Source organism: Hordeum vulgare, chromosome 5H (genome assembly GCF_904849725.1).
Source record: "Hordeum vulgare subsp. vulgare chromosome 5H, MorexV3_pseudomolecules_assembly, whole genome shotgun sequence".
Taxonomy (NCBI): Eukaryota; Viridiplantae; Streptophyta; class Magnoliopsida; order Poales; family Poaceae; genus Hordeum; species Hordeum vulgare.
Genome location: NC_058522.1, coordinates 491,467,024 through 491,484,774, shown reverse-complemented (window position 1 = coordinate 491,484,774; position 17,751 = coordinate 491,467,024). Strand labels below are relative to the sequence as shown.

Here is a 17,751-nt window from a genome sequence, read left to right as displayed (position 1 = left end):
TGGTGTTCCTGCAGGGAAGTTGTTGGGCTTCCTGGTGTCTGAGCGCGGCATCGAAGCTAACCCGGACAAGATTGAAGCGGTTACCTCTCTTGGGAAGCCAGCGAATGTTAATCAAGTCCAACGGATGGCGGGTCGCATTGCGGCCTTAAATCGCTTCATAAGCCGCCTGGGAGAAAAGGTTATTCCCCTTTATCAATTGCTAAAGAAATCTGACCATTTTGTTTGGACAGATGAAGCCGATGAAGCTTTCGAAGCCTTAAAACGACAACTGGTCAACCCGCCGGTCTTGGCCGCCCCGACTGAGAAAGAGCCCATGCTTTTATATATTGCGGCAAACTCCAAAGCGGTGAGTGTGGCGGTGGTCGTTGAAAGGAAGGAGGAAGGAAAGGAATACCCTGTGTAGCGCCCGGTGTATTTTATCAGCGAGGTGCTAACTCTTTCAAAGCAGCGATACCCACACTGGCAGAAATTAGTGTATGGGGTGTTTATGGCAAGCCGGAAGCATAAACATTATTTTCAAGAGCATCCCATCATGGTGGTTAGTTCCGCTCCCCTCGGGGACATCATCCAGAATCGGGAGGCGACGGGGCGGATTGCCAAGTGGGTGACTGAACTTGGGCCGCACCACGTGCGGTACACCCCTCGCATGGCTATCAAGTCTCAGGCCCTGGTTGATTTCGTCAATGATTGGACCGAGTTACAGGTCCCAGAAGACCGGCCTGATCTCACATACTGGACTATTTATTTTGACGGATCTAGATAGCTGGAAGGCTCGGGGGTTGGCGTGGTGCTGGTGTCTCCCCAAGGAGACAAATTCTGTTACGTCCTCCGACTCATGTTTCCATGTACAAACAATGTTGTGGAATACGAAGCTTTACTTCATGGCTTGCGACTCGCCAAGGAGATGAACCTTACGCGGGTCAGATGTTTTGGCGACTCTGATCTGGTGGCTTAGCAAGTCTCAGGCACTTGGGATTCTCGGGACCCCGTGATGGTGGCTTACAGGAGGGCTGTGTCCGATGTGGCGGGTCATTTCCATGGCTATCAGGTTGATCACATTGACCGGCGCCTTAACGAGGCAGCTGATGCCCTTTCACGTCTCGGTTCCCACCGAAAGCCGGTTCCGCCCAATGTCTTTTTGGATACTTTGCATAATCCTTCCGTAAGTTTGCCTTCAGAGGAGGAGTTGGCGATACCAGATCCCGAGTCCCAGTTAGTGGCGGCTCTTCACGTTATGCCGGATTGGGTTCTTCCGTATCTGGCCTATCTCGCCCGAGGCGAGTTACCTACGGATGAAGTGTTGTCTCGCCAAATCGTTCGGCGAAGCAAATCCATGGTGATCATCAATGGCGAACTATATAAGCGGAGCACTTCCGAGGTTTTTCAGAGATGCGTTTCCTTCGAAGAAGGGTGCATAGTTCTAAATGACATTCATTCCGGAGATTGTGGGCATCACGCCGGGTCACGTTCCTTGGTATCAAAGGCGTTCCGTCATGGTTTCTTTTGGTTGACGGCCCATGCAGATGCAGAGGAAATAGTTCGTCGATGCGATGAATGCCAGCGTTATGGGCGACAGGCTCATGTGCCGGCTCAAGAATTAAGGATGATACCCATCACTTGGCCTTTCGCGGTCTGGGGGTTAGACATGGTTGGCCCCTTTAAGATGTCATCCAACAAGAAAACCCATCTACTGGTGGCGGTTGATAAGTTCACCAAGTGGGTTGAGGCAGAGCCTGTTGGAACTTGTGATGTGGAGACAGTGGTCAAATTCTTAAAAAAAATGATCTTCCGGTTCGGATATCCGCATAGTATCATTACTGATAATGGCACTAATCTGTCTCAAGGGGCGATGCAGGAATTTTGCCGTCGTGAGCACATCCGGCTTGATGTTTGTGCGGTTGCTCACCCACAATCTAATGGACAAGCGGAGCGGGCGAATCAGGAAGTTTTGCGGGGAATCAAGCCCCGACTCATGGTTCCTTTGGAACGAACCCCAGGGTGTTGGGTTGAGGAGTTGCCTTCGGTGCTATGGAGCATCCGGACCACCCCGAACCGGTCTACGGGTTTTACCCCTTTCTTTCTGGTCTATGGAGCAGAAGCCGTTCTTCCCACTGACATAAGGCATGACTCGCCTAGAGTCGCCGCTTATGTGGAACAGGACAACGAACTGGCGCGTCAAGACTCTTTGGACGCCTTAGAGGAAGCGCGTGATTTGGCTGCAGCCCGATCGACCATTTATCAGCAGGACTTACGGCGTTATCACAGCCGTTGGGTCAAGAGCCGAACCTTTCAGGAAGGCGACTTAGTGCTTCGGCTGATACAAGATCGCACTGGCATGCATAAGTTATCACCACCATGGGAAGGACCGTTCATCGTCAGCAAAAACCTTCGCAACGGGTCTTACTATCTGGTGGATCTACGGCCTGATCGGCCAACCACGGAGGCTGAGTCGACTCGCCCCTGGAATATTGCCCATTTGCGGCCTTATTACACTTGAGCTATTAAGCTCTATGTTTTGTAAGTTTTTCATTTCTTATAAAGCAATAAAATTAAACGCCTCCCGACTTGGGGGCTTTCCTGCTAATTCATCTTATTGAAAGGTATGGATCTTTATTCTTTCATCAACAAGTCGCCCAAACATGGACGCTATCCATACCAAAGAGCTTAAGTCGTGACGATGCGCTTATTACAAAACTGGGTATTGATAAGCCAAAGAGGATCGAAGTCACCACAAGCGCGCGATTCAAACATAGGCGCCTTGTATGATTCTGTGGATTAGACCGACTTACTTGAGGACAGTGTGTTCCCAAGTCGTTTTGTGGTAATAGCGTATACGCTTCTACAACCCTATGACGGTCTTTCCCTTAATCATAGGTCACTTGGGGGCTTCCTCTCACTGAGATCAGCCTTACTACCCATTTTGCCTGCGAAAAATTACCGCATTACAAATGGTTATACTGGACTGTGTGTTGGCCGAATCGCCATATGGACCCATGAACTCTTGGCGAGTTATGCCGCTCATGGACCCTGAACTTGCCTTGGTTAAAACATGTTTGGTACCAGCAAGCGCCTCTCATGGAAAATAGAGAAACCATTGGTTCATTGAACCCTCTTCACTGAAGCTTGACTTGTGCCTGATCAGCCGGTCTAAATACTTGAGCTTTTGATTCAAAAGTCTCCCTTGGGTGGCGCTTGAGTTTGTTTAACTCGCCCTGTCCTATCGCGACCTGATGAGCCGACAAAATTGCTATTTTTTACCTCCCTGGCACTGCCACAAGGTTTTTCAGACTTTTTTCTGACTCGCTTCAAAATATTTTTGGGAGATTGCTATTTGTTATCACCCATAACCCACTGAGATGGTTTGATATATGTTTTTTAAGCTTAAAACAGGTTGATGATCAAAATTACTCTAACCATGGCGGATCAGGCATCATGAGAACGCCTCAATGGTGGGTCAAGTATCATAATAATGACTCAAACGGCGGATCAAGCATTTCAAAACGCCTTAAGGGCGACATAAGGATTTTTCAAGATATCACAGAAGCAGTTTTGATTCCTAAAGAGACTTATTACATGGCTCTCATGGCTAAATCTATGAAGTGTCATTCTGCTGATGCCCTTGGATCAGCTTGCTGCGAGCTTTGGCCGTCTTCAATTTGTAAGTCGCCCAGTACCCAGTTACACCTGGATAACGCGGCGAACTCATCTTCATCGTTCAGCACTGATGAGAGATCCGCCTCCAAGTCAAAGGATTCTTGGGTCGACGCGGAGTTAAGCTGGTCATCACAAAGGTTGGCGGGTTAACCTTCTTGTTTTTGTTGTCGTAGGCGGATTGGTATTTTGATAAATCCAAGCTTGCAGCAAGCTAAGTCGCCGCCAAACGGGAGTCTTTAACAACACGCTCGTAGTTCTCTTCAGCAAATTCTGACCCGTCATCCTTCAGCTGTGGAAATCCCGCCGCTACTTCTTCTGGGCTTAGTTCTGGAGCATAGGCTAAGCACCGACTCAGTGTAGTCAGTGCTCCTTTCCGGGCGGCTGACCTAGTTAACTCGCCAATTTGAGGAGGAAGAGTAGATAAGCAGCCAAGCATCTTATTTATTGATGTTATAGGTTCCTTGGCGCCCATCACCGCTTTCACGGTCAGCACGCTCCCGGTATATAGCTGCTCCGTCAACGTGTAAATCACCTTCAACATCAGGATGCAATCATCCTGAAGGTTGGCGGCTCTCGGACCTATATAAGAGGTAATGATAGTCAGCGATTTATACAAAGCTATTTGTTTACAAAGGTCAAGAGTTGGTTCTTACCAAAGACAACTTGCGCCATGTTTGAGATATGTCGCTTTAAGCCGGAAAGTTCCTGTTGCACAGTATCCAGCTTGGCTTCAGCTTTTTCTGCTCACTTTGTTGAAGCATCTTGATCAGCTTGAGCCCTTTTTAAGTCGGCTTTTAGCTTCTCCATCTCAGATAAGATCAGTTGATACTTCTCTTCTGATTTTGCTCGGGCATCCTGTTGATCGGTTAAACTTTTCTTCAAGTCGCCAAGTGCTGATTCAGTTTGGATAAGAGATTCCTGTTGAAATATATAGTTAAGGGGCAAGTCTCAGAATTATTGCAAGCAACATCCCTGACACTTGGGGGCTAATGTATAATTTTTTAGACAAAATTATACAGTATCAAGACCCGGCTCATCTTTTTACTGATGACCCGGCCCTTGGGGGTTACAGGTCGAAAGTTTTTCAATCATCAAGACCCGGCTCATCTTTTTACTGATGCCCCGGCCCTTGGGGGTTACAGGTCGAAAGTTTTTCAATCATCAAGACCCGACTCATCTTTTTACTGATGACCCGGCCCTTGGGGGTTACAGGTCTAAAGTTTTTCAATCATCAAGACCCGGCTCATCTTTTTATTGATGACCCGGCCCTTGGGGGTTAATGAGGATAATACAGTGTACAAAAAAACGTACCTCATGTTTGTTCTTCAGCATTCGAAGCAGGCTCTTCTCCATCTCATAACTCGCCTCCAGGCGACTTGCACAGCCAGAGCAAAGTTCTTTGAATTCAAGATTCTCATATTGGGAGAGTTTAGCCTTGGAAAGTTCATGCTCAAAGACAGGTTGAGTTGATGATGATACATGCTTCGACAAAACCGCTGTGGCCAGTTTAGAGAAGCGAGTACCGGTGATAACTACAGCGTTCGGGTCTTCTGCTGTTGTCAATGGACTTGGCGGGTTAGGCGCTTCCATGGTTTCCTTGGGCGAGCTGGGGAGATCCACTTGATCTTCAGGTTTGTCTTGGTCCGGGTTATCCTAGATCGGCGCCGACTTTTCGATAGGCTCCGAAGTTGTAATGGGGGCTGACCCGCCAAGTTTCCTTTTCTTTGCCTGCACCCTGAAAGGAGAAGGAGGTGCGTTTAAAGGAATGGAAATTATCACCATCAGACTAAAAGTAAATATTATCAAAGGTTTAGCCAGGGACACGGATCATTGGTGGAAGTGCCGACATCACTGAGTCGCCAGATGTAGGAGGAGAACTCTGCAAAAAATTATACTTCGAAAATATGAGCGAGTTACAAATGCGATCCAAAAGGACCTGAAGAAGTGTTATTAAAAGATACCTCATTTTGCCTTTTCTTGTTTCTTGTTGGTAAACCGGACACCAGGTCGCCAGAATGACTTCGAGTTTTCCGATTTGAGGCGTGTTGTGCTTTCTTCAGAAGAAAATTTGGATCCAAACAAGCATTTGGGTGTGAGAAGGGAACTTTCCCACAAATTCGCCTGGCCGGCTTAGGAGGAGAAGGAGATGAGTCAGAGGAAACAGAAATTACCTCTACAGGATCTTCCTGACTTTCGTTGTCTTCATTCTACACAAGAGATACAGAGGTGTAAACACAAAATTATCAGTAATGGATGGCGAGTTAAAAGAGGATGGATTTTTTTCCTCCGAAGGTGCGTCGCCGACTTGGGATTCATCGGCTTCAGATGGCTCGGTAACAGCAGCTTTGCCCTTGCCCTTGGATTTCTTCTTTGGAGGCAGCCTAGCTTGCTTCATGGCTGACTTTTTTGGCCTCTCGGACCAAAATTTATCACCTTTCTGAAATGGCATATCTTATAAGAGGTCATATTTCAAGTAAGACGTAAGGAATAAAAAACAAAAGGCGGGTTAAGTTATTTACCTTAGGAGCCGGATTAATCTTGCAGAAAGGTTTAAGACCTATTTGGTCGCATTTTGCCGCGGGTTCGCCGGTCAGCTTCTTGATGATGGTTACAATATCATTTTCCGTCAGAGCCGTGTGGAAGTAGCACTGAGGATGATCTAGGGTGCCGTCGAATTCACACATTAACCCGTCCCGGCGACTTAAAGGGAGGATACGCCATTCGACCCAGCAGCGGATCAAGTCAACTCCAGTAAGGCCGTTGTTTGTCAAAGATCTTAACTCGGACAATACTGGGATAAAGTCTGACTCCTCCTCTTCGGTGAGCTTGTCTGGGAGTTTGAAATTTGTTGGAAGGTGATCTTCCCTATAACCCAGAAGCTTGTTCTCGCCTTCAGGCGAAGTCTCCTGGCAGTAGAACCAAGACTCGCCCCAGCCTTTGGGATGGCTTGGCATGGCGAGTGACGGAAATGGGCTATCCCTGCGGCACTGAACGTTGACACCACCAAGCTCCAGGCTGGGGCCATTGTGAAATTCTGTTTGGCGATTCAAGTGGAAGAAGTACCAGAATAAGGGAACTGAGGGTTCCATCCGCAAGTAAGCTTCACAAAACACCTAGAACTGGCATAGATTGCTTATCGAGTTGGGCCCTAGATCTTGGAGGCGGACATTCATAAAAGTCATGGCGTCTCTGAGGAATTTCGATCCAGGCGGCTTAAAGCCCCGCTCAAGGTGTTCAACAAAAACAACTATCTCCCCTTCCTTGGGATTGGGGACTTCTTCTCCTAACCCGGTGCGCCAACCAATAACCTCTTGAGGGTCCAGATTTCCCGTTTTCACATAGTCATTAAGTATAGCATCATTAACCTTGGTTGGGAGCCAGTCACTTTTGAAAACAGCGCCCATGCTACAAAGGGATAAAACTACGGGTGAATTGACATGCCAAGCATCTATTGAAAATGGTGAAACAAGTTCGTTTGACTCGCCAAATAATTTGCCTGATGGCTGAGGGAGTTTTTTTTTATCCGCCAACGAAGGTCCGGGTCATGGTTGCCAGGGCGACTTATGAAACATTTTGCTACTTAAGGGAGCGGTGTTTCAGAGCATCAGTGGTATTTGTCAAAATGGTGAAGTATGAGACTACCAACAGATTTCACTTGACAAGCGATAGATTATGGATCTACCGGGCAGACGGAAATGAATGCGGAAAATGACTGGATATAACAACCTGCGACTAAGGTGGGGACAATACTGTTGATTTGGTGAAGCCCTACTCTAAGTATGCAAGTAAAGTTCGAACAAATAAAGGTATGAAAGACATCATTGTGCTCGTTATCATCGCTGCCAACTAATCAGGAACAAATAAAGCCATTCGGGAGGCACCAAGAACGCAGTAAGGATGAACTTCGAAAAGAAACTTGGATCTGCTCTTAAATGGCAGAAAGCTAACCTGGTGGATACGGCTGGAGACGTCCGAAGAAGGGTTCGCCGCGAGCGTTGCGCGGATGGTGATGAAGGTCTCGGACGGATGCGAAAACCTCGGGTGGCGACGAGGTGTTCGATGGCGACGAGGTGTTCGACGGCGACAAGGTGCTCGACGGCGGCGAGACGGTCGACGGCAACGAACTGCTCGGCCACGATGAGGTGCTCGGCGGCGACGAAGTCTTCGGGAGTCACCGAAGCTTTCGGGTGGCGACGAGGTCTTCGGGTGGCGGCGGAGCTCTCGGGAGGCGATGAGGGTTTTCGCTGCGATAGTGGGGGAGAGAAGGGCGACAAGACAGGTAGGTGAAATGCGCCCAATCCCTTCCTCCCGCCTATTTATCAGGTCGGGCACTAGGATCGAGGTGCCACGAGCGGGAACTACCAAAAGATAAAGATTTGCCATGATGGCGCCCCGAAATTTTTGGGATAACGATATCGAAGGATCCGTTGGGGATTACATCATTATCCTTTCCGGGATTCAAGGGATAAGGAGGTGCCAACAAGAAATGGTTTGGCGACTCAAGTTTTTCCGCAACAGATGGCGGTTTAAGTGCATGGTGCATAAGAGGAGTGAAGATGAATCACCCTTAATTGAGTAAGGATATTGGCGTGAAGGAAATTCAAGTCAATCTGGGGCCTAATGTTGGGGATATTATCTGTGGATAACCCGCCCTAGTTGGGCCGGATCACCAAAGCTGGCGATTCATCTAAAGTGTGGTTCGGGCCTTGGCCTGGTAAGACCGAAAGTTGTATGGCGGGTTACGATTTCCGGAAAGAGTCCATAATAGAGAAGGTCTCCAAGCTTTGGAAGGATGGCGACTTAGAGATCGTAAGAGTCACGTTTTGGATAAAGGAAAGGACCCTTGTAAACCCTAGGGACTCGACCTGTATATAAAGGCAGGTCCCAGGGAAGAAGAGGGTAGGTTAGAAATCATCGAATGCTAGGTCAGGCGAGTTACGCCCTCCTTGTAATTGAAACTCTATCAATACAACACAAAGTAGGACGTAGGCTTTTACCTCCTCACGAGGGGCCGAACCTGGGTAAATCTCTGTCTCGTTCCCGTTCAACCCCTTTGAGTCGCCACCAAGGTGCGATGGCTCCAACACTAAGTCCTTTCACGAGGACATCTGCCGTGACAAAACCACGACAAATCCCGTACATACTTCCCTTTTTCTATCGGTATGATACTTGTCCGAGATTCGATCGCCGGTATCCCCATGCCTTGTTCAATCTCGTTACCGGCAAATCTCTTTACTCGTTCCGTAACACATCATCCCGTGGCTAACTCCTTAGTCACACTAAGCTCAATATGATGATGAATTACCGAGTGGGCCCAGAGATACCTCTTCGTCACACGGAGTGACAAATCCCAGTCTCGATTCGTAAAACCCAACACACACTTTTCGGAGATACCCGTAGTGCACCTTTATAATCACCCAGTTATGTTGTGACGTTTGATACAACCAAAGCACTCCTACGGTATCGGGGAGTTGCACAATATCATGGTCTAAGGAAATGATATTTGACATTAGAAAAGCTTTAGCAGATGAACAACACGATCTAGTGCTATGCTTAGGTTTGGGTCTTGTCCATCACATCATTCCCCAATGATGTGATACCGTTATCAATGACATCGAATGTCCATGGTCAGGAAACCATGATCATCTATTGATCAACGAGCTAGCCAACTAGAGGCTCACTAGGGACACATTGTGATCTATATATTCACACATGTATTACGGTTTCCGGTTAATACAATTATAGCATGAATAATAGACAATTATCATGAACTGAAAATATAATAATAACCACTTTATTATTTCCTCTAGGGCATATTTCCAACACTAGGTCAGCACCCCACCTACCGTCGTCCTCCTATAAATAGGAGGGAAGATGGAGGGCAACCGCATGCAAGCCTTTGTCGCATCCCTCCCTCTCTCCCTACTCTGTTTCTCCTCCGTTCATTATTCCGGTAGCGTTCGGCGAAGCCCTGCCGGGACAGAACCACCACCAACGCCGCCATGTCGTCGTGCTACCAGAGATCCCATCTACTAATCCTCCCTTTCTCGCTGGATTGAGGAGGCGAAGACATCATCGAGTTGCATGTGTGTTGAAGTGGAGGTGCCGTCCGTTCAGTGCTAGATCAAATCGGATCATGATTGGATCGTGAAGAAGTACGACTATATATCAACCACGTTTTAAACGCCTCCACTTAACGGTCTACAAGGGTACGTAGACACACTCCCCCTATCATTTCTATGCATCTCCATATATAGATCTTGGGTGTTCATATGAAAAAAAATGATTTCCAAGATTCGTTCCCCAAAAGTGGCATCGTGAGCTAGGTCTGTGCGTAGATGATAAGCATGAGTAGAACACAAAGAAGTTACGGGATTGATGTTCAGATTACTTACCTCCCATGTCTTATTTTGATTCGGCGGTATTGTGGGATGAAGCGGCTCGGACCTACCTTACTTGTCCTCACACAAGAGACTGGTTCCACTGTCAAACATGCAACTTGTATTACATAAAGGTGTCTCACGGGTGTGTGTCTCTCCCACCTTATGAATCAGATTTGACAAAGGCGGTCCTTGTAGAAGGTTAAAAGGCAATTTGTTTATCATCGTTGTGGCTTTAAGTGGGTAAGAATAGTTCTTGCTAGTTTGCCCATAGCAGCCACGCAAAACTTGCAACAACAAAATAGAGGACGTCTAACTTGTTTTTGTAGGGTATGTTGTGATGTGACATGGCCAAGACGTGATTTGATATATGTGGTGTATGAGATGGTCTTGTTTTGTAGTAGTTATCATCACTTGGATGTTGATGAGAACAACGACCGGCATGAGCCATATGGTTGTATTTAATTTATTTTATGCCATTGCGTCACTTTATCACTACGCGTTAGCAATAGTTGTAGAAGCAATAGTTGGTGAGACAACCACGTGATGACACGATGAAGGAGATCATGGTCCATGCCGGCGACGATGGATATCATTTCGGTTGTCTGTGTACTAAGGAATGGATCTCTTAATTAGTACCCTCACTTGTGCAAAGACACCAGAAGTCTCCGGCCTGGCAAGCCTTGTCGGGGAGCCAATGCACTCAAGACAACGCACGAAGAAGATAAAGTCGTCAGCTAGCCTGTCTTGCCGGCAAGAGGAGTCCCTGCAAGATTCGTGCCCAGCAACAGCCCACTACCAAGCTACCGCTCCACCTCGCCAGGCTCGATGTCACCCATCTGTGAGGTGTCGAGCGGGTAGGCTATTAGGTAGGACTTGTGGGGGCACGTGGCAGCTCCAGGGAATTATACCAGCTTTAATGACACCTCTCCTAATGGCATCTTAGAAGAATAAGAGGTAGTTGGGCGAACGACACAAAAGGAGATACTATCCTTGCTGGGGAGTGACACCAGGATGACACCTCACGACACACTCAATGCACCTGTCCTAGTCTGCGAGGGTCAGGTATTTGCCACTTTAGCTATGTCAGTAGTTTGACCACTATTGTAGCTACTATTACCCCTGTGTAATTACCATTCTAGCCAAAGTGGTAACCCATTTACCTATAAAAGGAGGTCCATGGCTACCTTTCACTACTGCAAGATGCTCCTAACGCGACACTACAATCAGAGATCCTTCGACGAAACTGTGTCCCGTGCATGAATCAGAAACAATATAGTTCTAGCTCCATCGACAATGAAACAAACCATGTGTGATGGCTGACCCATCAAACACGTATTGGATAATAGTTGCATGTGCGATACGAGGCAAATAGCTGGTGTTTACAAACTGTTTGTGATGAGGAAAAATAACACAAACGATTTAAAAAACACAGGTGTATGTGATGTACAACATATAGTTGACTACGTAGAACTGTTTGCAAAGATCCAACATAACGCAAGCGGTTTCGCAGATCTGCATGTGTGCGATATACGGCATACAAGTCACTCAGATGATCTGTTTGCGTTGATCCGGAAGAACATAGACGGTTTGTCGTAACAAGGCGTGTGTGATACTCTGCAAATAGGTCGGTAATCAGAATTGTGTGCAATAATTCTAGACAAAACATACGATCTGTTGTTCTGAATTGTGTGCTCGATAGGGCACACAATTAAAGAAACCAACTGCTCATGATAATGTAAATGATCACCGTAGAATTTGTATTCATTAACCGTTTGCGATGAGATCGACAGGGGAAACAGAGTTCAAGTGTAAATATGAGCTCTGCTTATTGATGTAGCCACTAACAATCAAACAAAATCACTAATCATCACTCCAAACAGCACATAAAAGATGGCTAATGCGACAACTACAACTACACATGCTAGTTCCTTCTTGTCTCTTGCTTTCATCTGTTGCATGTGATTGATTCTTTCTTGCTTCATCATACTTATTGTACACTCTAGATCAGTCAGTGTCTTCATTAGTTTTACGTTATCTTCTGCAAGCTTGGTGATAACACTCTGATCCCTGCCATGCCATTCTTCATCCAACTAGTTAACAAAGGCATAAACCTCATATCACTACGAATGTAAAACAATCAGGATAAGTGGGGGCATTAACTGAACTTAAAGGATGAACTTAGCACTAACTTTTTAACGGGCAACCGAGAAACCATGTGTCATTGTCGAATCCCTCTGTGCATACGCGTCGCGCGGGAGTGTGTCCATGCACACAACTCATCTTTTGGTATTTCTCGGTGGCGCAAAACTCAGAATGAACTCATGTCGCGAGAGTCTGCCGGAGTCATAGTGTGGATCTGACATTTGATCACTTTCCTAAGAGAGAGAGAGAGAGAGAGAGAGAGAGAGAGAGAGGTCCAATTCAGGACAAATTGAGTGAGCTCCTTGCTTTGGACATGCTAAAAATATGAGGAATGATTGGGACCTGACAAGAAGATTAGGATCCATAGTACACCGGCCTCTTGATGACCTTTGGCAAGTGCTCAGCGGTGACCGCCATCATGGTGGCGCTGCCAAGAGCGAATGTATGAACCGGAGTAGCTGCACTGAAACCATCAGCACCACTTGTCCGCATTCCCCCAATGTTAGCGCCATGCTAGGGAATTTGGGGGCTACAGATTTGGAGGCTATTTAGGTATTTGGGGAAGACGGGGAAACTATGGGGATCCGATAAGGGTCGAGGAACTATTTATCGCACTCTGTTGTATATGGCACATGGTTTCCCAAAACAAATCGTGTGAGATGGAAATGTGTGTGATACATGGTTTCCGTAACATGACCGTTTGTGATGTGCAACTCGGTACATATGGGGTGGTAAACATCCGCTCTTCGGAAACCCCAAAAACTTTATGCTAATAGAGATGTGGGCGGCGACCGAGGCAGCGGCTATCGAATAGGATCCAATCCTCGGTCGGTCGATGGTAGTGTGATAGGAGGTCGATCCTCGGTCGGCGTCAGCAGATATAGGAGGATCTTAATCCTCGTGGTCGGCGAAACTGGAGCACGTCCCTCGCGGTCGTAGGCGAGATAGTTGAGCCTGGACTTTAGGCAGGTGCCTACTAAGCTCTGCTCCTTGACCCTGTTGTATCGTCGTGCTGCTAATTAATTAAGGTATTTTTTGTTGAGTGGCCTAATTAAGGTATTAAATTCATATAAGGATGCTAGTACTAGTGATGATACATGTAAATTGACCGGTCATTGATTAGTGTCATCGCACGGCTGGATAACATTATGTAGCGTCCTCCATAAATTTTAAAAACATTTTTTTGTGATTTATTCACACATCTTTGTACATCCATTAATCCATATATTAATGTTTTTTTGAATTACCCTTTGCGTGTGCAGATGTAACAATCTGAATGAACGAGGGATTGTACAAGCTCAAGGTATGTGGATGACATGGAGGAGTTCGTGGCTTTCGCTGAACGGACAAAGAAGAGAATTGGCGAAGAAGGTTACGTCCTGTGTCCATGCAAGGATTGTACCAATAAGGTGTCATGTCCAACTGATTTCTTATTGATATTTAAAGTATTCTTGGACATTATCTTTTATTTTTAAATAGTTGGAATCCACCACCTATTTTTCCTTCTCATGCAAGCATACATTATCAAGTCATGCATTCAGTCATAAGTACTTATTTTTCCTCATGTAATCAGGCCCGTGGGCCCACGGCCTGGCCGGGACCCCCGTCCATAAACCTCCCGCCATGGCGCTGCAACAGGCACGCCGTCGGCGTCGCCGTCCCCCGTCCAAGCTGCTCCTCCTCCGCACCGCACAGAAGACAATGCAGCCGCGCCGGTGCCGGCCTGCAAGGACCCATATGGGACCCGTAGGGCCCAGATCAGGGCCGAAGGCGCGCCGCCAGCCACCCCACGCCACCACGCCGCCCCTGCCGCCAAGGAGCAACGCCGCCAGCTCACCCGCCGCCGGCCACCACCGTCGCTCGTTGGACTGCTGCCAAGCCAAGCTGCACCGCCACTGCCCCTTGCCCCGGGAAGGGGAAACCGCGCACGGGAAAAGGAGAACCCGCCGCAGACACCACCTGGGCAGGGCCGGAGACGCTTGCCGGCGACGGCGGGGGAGGAGGGAGGAGGTGGCCGACGGAGGACGGAACTCTAGTGGGAGAAAAAAAACCAAACGTGAGCATAAACTAGCATCAACCGTAAAAATCGAAGCTGCTCTTTAAACCATGGTTCAAAACCATTTCGGAGTGTGTGAAATTTTGCTCGAAGAATCGCCATTAGACCATTGTCTATTTGATTCCAAATGGCGCTGTCCGACACTGTACACGCTGACAATGGGACCCGCAAAAGTTCCACACAAAGCCAGGGACGGGAGGCCCACTCCGCAGTGACCCAGGCACCTTCTCTCCGCCCCCAACCTCCTCCCTCCATCCCCCCTCTCCATTTCCCAAGTCCGCATCGGCCCCCTCCTCCCCCCACCCCACCCCAGATCTCCCACCCCGAACCCTACCATGGCGATCGCGGCGCGCGCCCTGCGGCGCCTCCCGCTCCACCTCGCCCCCGCGCTCGCCCGCCCCTTCTGCGCCGTCTCCCCCGCCGCCGCGGCCCCCGCCCCGTCCGCCAAGGTCGCCGACCGCATCGTGCGCGTCCTCGCCATCGACCTCGACGGCGGGCGCCGCGAGGTGGTCGGCCTGGCCGGCCAGACCCTCCTCCGCGCGCTCGTCAACGCGGGGCTCATCGAGGCGGCCTCCCACCGCCTCGACGATATCGACGCCTGCTCCGCCGAGTGCGAGGTCCACATCGCGCAGGAGTGGCTCGAGAAGATGCCCGCGGCCTCCTACGAGGAGCGCTACGTCCTCACGCGCGCCTCCCGCAACCGCGAGCTCAACAAGCACGCCCGCCTCGGCTGCCAGGTCGTGCTCGGCAAGGAGCACCAGGGGATGGTCGTCGCCCTCCCCGAGCCCAAGCCCTGGGACATCCCGTAATGCGCCCACCCTCCGCAGCGCGACGCGAGGCGAAATTGCGCGGCCCTTCGACGCCGCGAGCCTTCCTTCTTCTCCCCGCCTGACGCTTCCCTTTCATGGTACGGATTTGATGAAAAGAATAATGAGTTTGATGGGCAAAACTTAGAGCTGTTTCTGGAACTTTTATTTTGTTTGAAATGTGGAGTATGTGGATGATGTAATGTGGAATCCCTTGCCATTTACCTCAGTTTGTTGTTTGTTTTGCTTTGTACATTTGATGTATTCTTGGTTGCAGCTCAGCCTATCCTCTCTTCATTCCATTCCTTGCTCATACTGAATTTTAGTGCTTCCATAGTTCCATGGGGATGCCGTGAAACCCATTCTGTATTATTGCACATAACAATCAACACCTGGAAATGCTTTTCTCTGTGGAAAATGTAGTCTGACTCCATATGCACATGTCTTGAATCATGTTATTAGTTACTACCAGAGTACCAGTGCAAATGTGGCTAGAACTTGGAACTAACATGACGAGAGTTTCGTAGGTAGTTTCAGTCATGATCTTGGATCTGGGCAGATGCAAGATCAAATTTGCATTAGAAGGATGGTAATCTAGAAGACCAAACAAATTCAGTGCTGTCACATTTGTAGTATGATTACCATTGGTTGTAGACCAAAATGCTTAAGAAGCAATTCACAATCAATTTAACAGTGACAAGCTTGCACGTGTGAATCGGCTTTCGAGAACATATCCACAATAGTCTAATGCCAGCCAGGCATTTTCTGTGTGCATATATCCCTAAGAATGTATTGCTTTGAGGAGCATAAATAGGCTATAGGCCAGGAAATTTTTGTAATATTGTGGTGCACTTGTTGCAACCAGTTTCGGTGAGCCATTTAGAATCTCTAAAACCATATCATGTCGCAACACTAACTTGATCGAAGCAACTGTTGTTGAAAGAACTAGTGTGTCGCACTTGATTGTCATCATCTCCCAGACGGTCAAGGCAGCTTCTTCGCCGTTGACAACGATTCTCTGGATCGTGCTTTGGCCACATTTATATGTTCTCCACGGAAGTATGTCTAGCTCTGAGTAGTTATATCCGAAACAATAGCTTGACCCAGACATTGCATACTTGTTGTTAGATTGTCAGCCTGAGAATTATTGGTCTGGAATCCCTTTCCATTACCTCATTTTGTTATTTGTTTTGCTTTGTACATTTGATGAATTGTTGGTTGTTATCGCGTCATATCCTCCTCAAATTTCCTTCTCATACTCAATTCTATGCTTGCATAGTTTTGTGGTAATGCTGTGAAAACTGCTGCCCGTTCTGAATCAACATACCTAGAAATGCTTTTTTACTCTGTGAAAAATGTAGTTTACCCCATGTACACTTGTTCTGAAGTACAATATGTTTTTAGCTACTACCGGTGCAAATGTGGCTACAACCTAGAACTAGCATGACGAGAGTTCCCCAAGTATTTTTTGGACATGATCTTGGATGTGGGCGATGCAAGCTCATATTGCATTAGAAGAATGGTATGTAAGTAGTTTATAAGTCCAATTTTTTTGAAAGCAATTCACGATTAAATTCAAAAGTTACAAAGTTTCGTATGTGTAAATCAGATTTGGAGAACATATTCACAATATCCTAAGTGACAGCGAACCACATTTTCTTTGTGCATGTTTCTGTAAGAAATGCCAGGTCAGTAAAACTTTGTAATATTTGCGTTGTACCTGTTGCGACCAATGTCTGCAGGCCATTCAGAGTTTCTAAAATCATAGTATCATGTTGCGTTATGAGAATTGGTGCCGTCCAGCATTGTTTATTACCATATCAGAATTTAAATAGGATGTAATTTTCCCTTCGTGAAGCTGTTGTTCACACATCAGAACAACAAAACGGTTTGAGTTGGTGTATTTCCATCTGTTACTTATTTCACATGGATGTAAGTTGTATCTGCCTCACACCAGAACTCCAAATGGCTAGAGTTGTTTACATTTGCTTTGTTTGAGACTTGCAATCTATCAAATGTACCGAATTTTCAGATTGGAACTACGTTTATTAATACTGAAAAGGAAGAAACCGGATAAAATGAAAGGTTTTGAGTATTCTGAGCGATCATCAGCTATCCCACTACTACTACTTCCTCTGTTCACAAATATAAGATGTTTTTGATATTTCATTATGGACTAGGGCTGAAATGAGTGAACAAACATAGTAAAACTGTGTCTATATACACCCGATTCTTAAAAAGGTTAGAACATCTTATATTTGTGAACGGAGGAAATACTATCTGCTCACATATGCCCATTTTACATGGAAACACCTTGGCTGTTCTCTTGGTACGCTGCTGGCAACAATTGATTAACGACCGGCCTAAAAAGGCCTTCAGGGCTTCATACTCCCACTCACATAACAAGAATGACAGTACAACTGCAGTGTCAGAGAATTTTCAAATAAACAGTCTGGGGTTTATCACGACATTAACAAACAATCATAATACCGACAACAACACGAGGAGTCAAACTCCGGAAGGTAAAATAGCTAAAAAGGTACCGACACAATCATTTTTCTGACGAAGTCTGGTTCAAAGCTGTAATGACTGAACAACAGGTTCCAACCACCTGCGATTCCTGGATTTAGGAGTTTTAACAATGTGATTCTGCATCAGGCATCCTACTGGTCTTCCTCCTTGGCCTTCTTGTGAAGCTCCAGTATCATAT

General features: G+C 47.1%; 1 protein-coding gene across 1 annotated transcript; it reads left to right on the top strand.

Annotated features, from left to right (window-relative positions):
* The first annotated feature begins 14,514 nt into the window (after window positions 1-14,514).
* LOC123399888 (rhodocoxin) lies at window positions 14,515-15,294 on the top strand. The gene has a single exon (XM_045094271.1). It carries the CDS (start codon window positions 14,571-14,573, stop codon window positions 15,042-15,044), a length of 474 nt encoding a protein of 157 aa, XP_044950206.1. The 5' UTR covers window positions 14,515-14,570; the 3' UTR covers window positions 15,045-15,294.
* The last annotated feature ends 2,457 nt before the right edge of the window (window positions 15,295-17,751 follow it).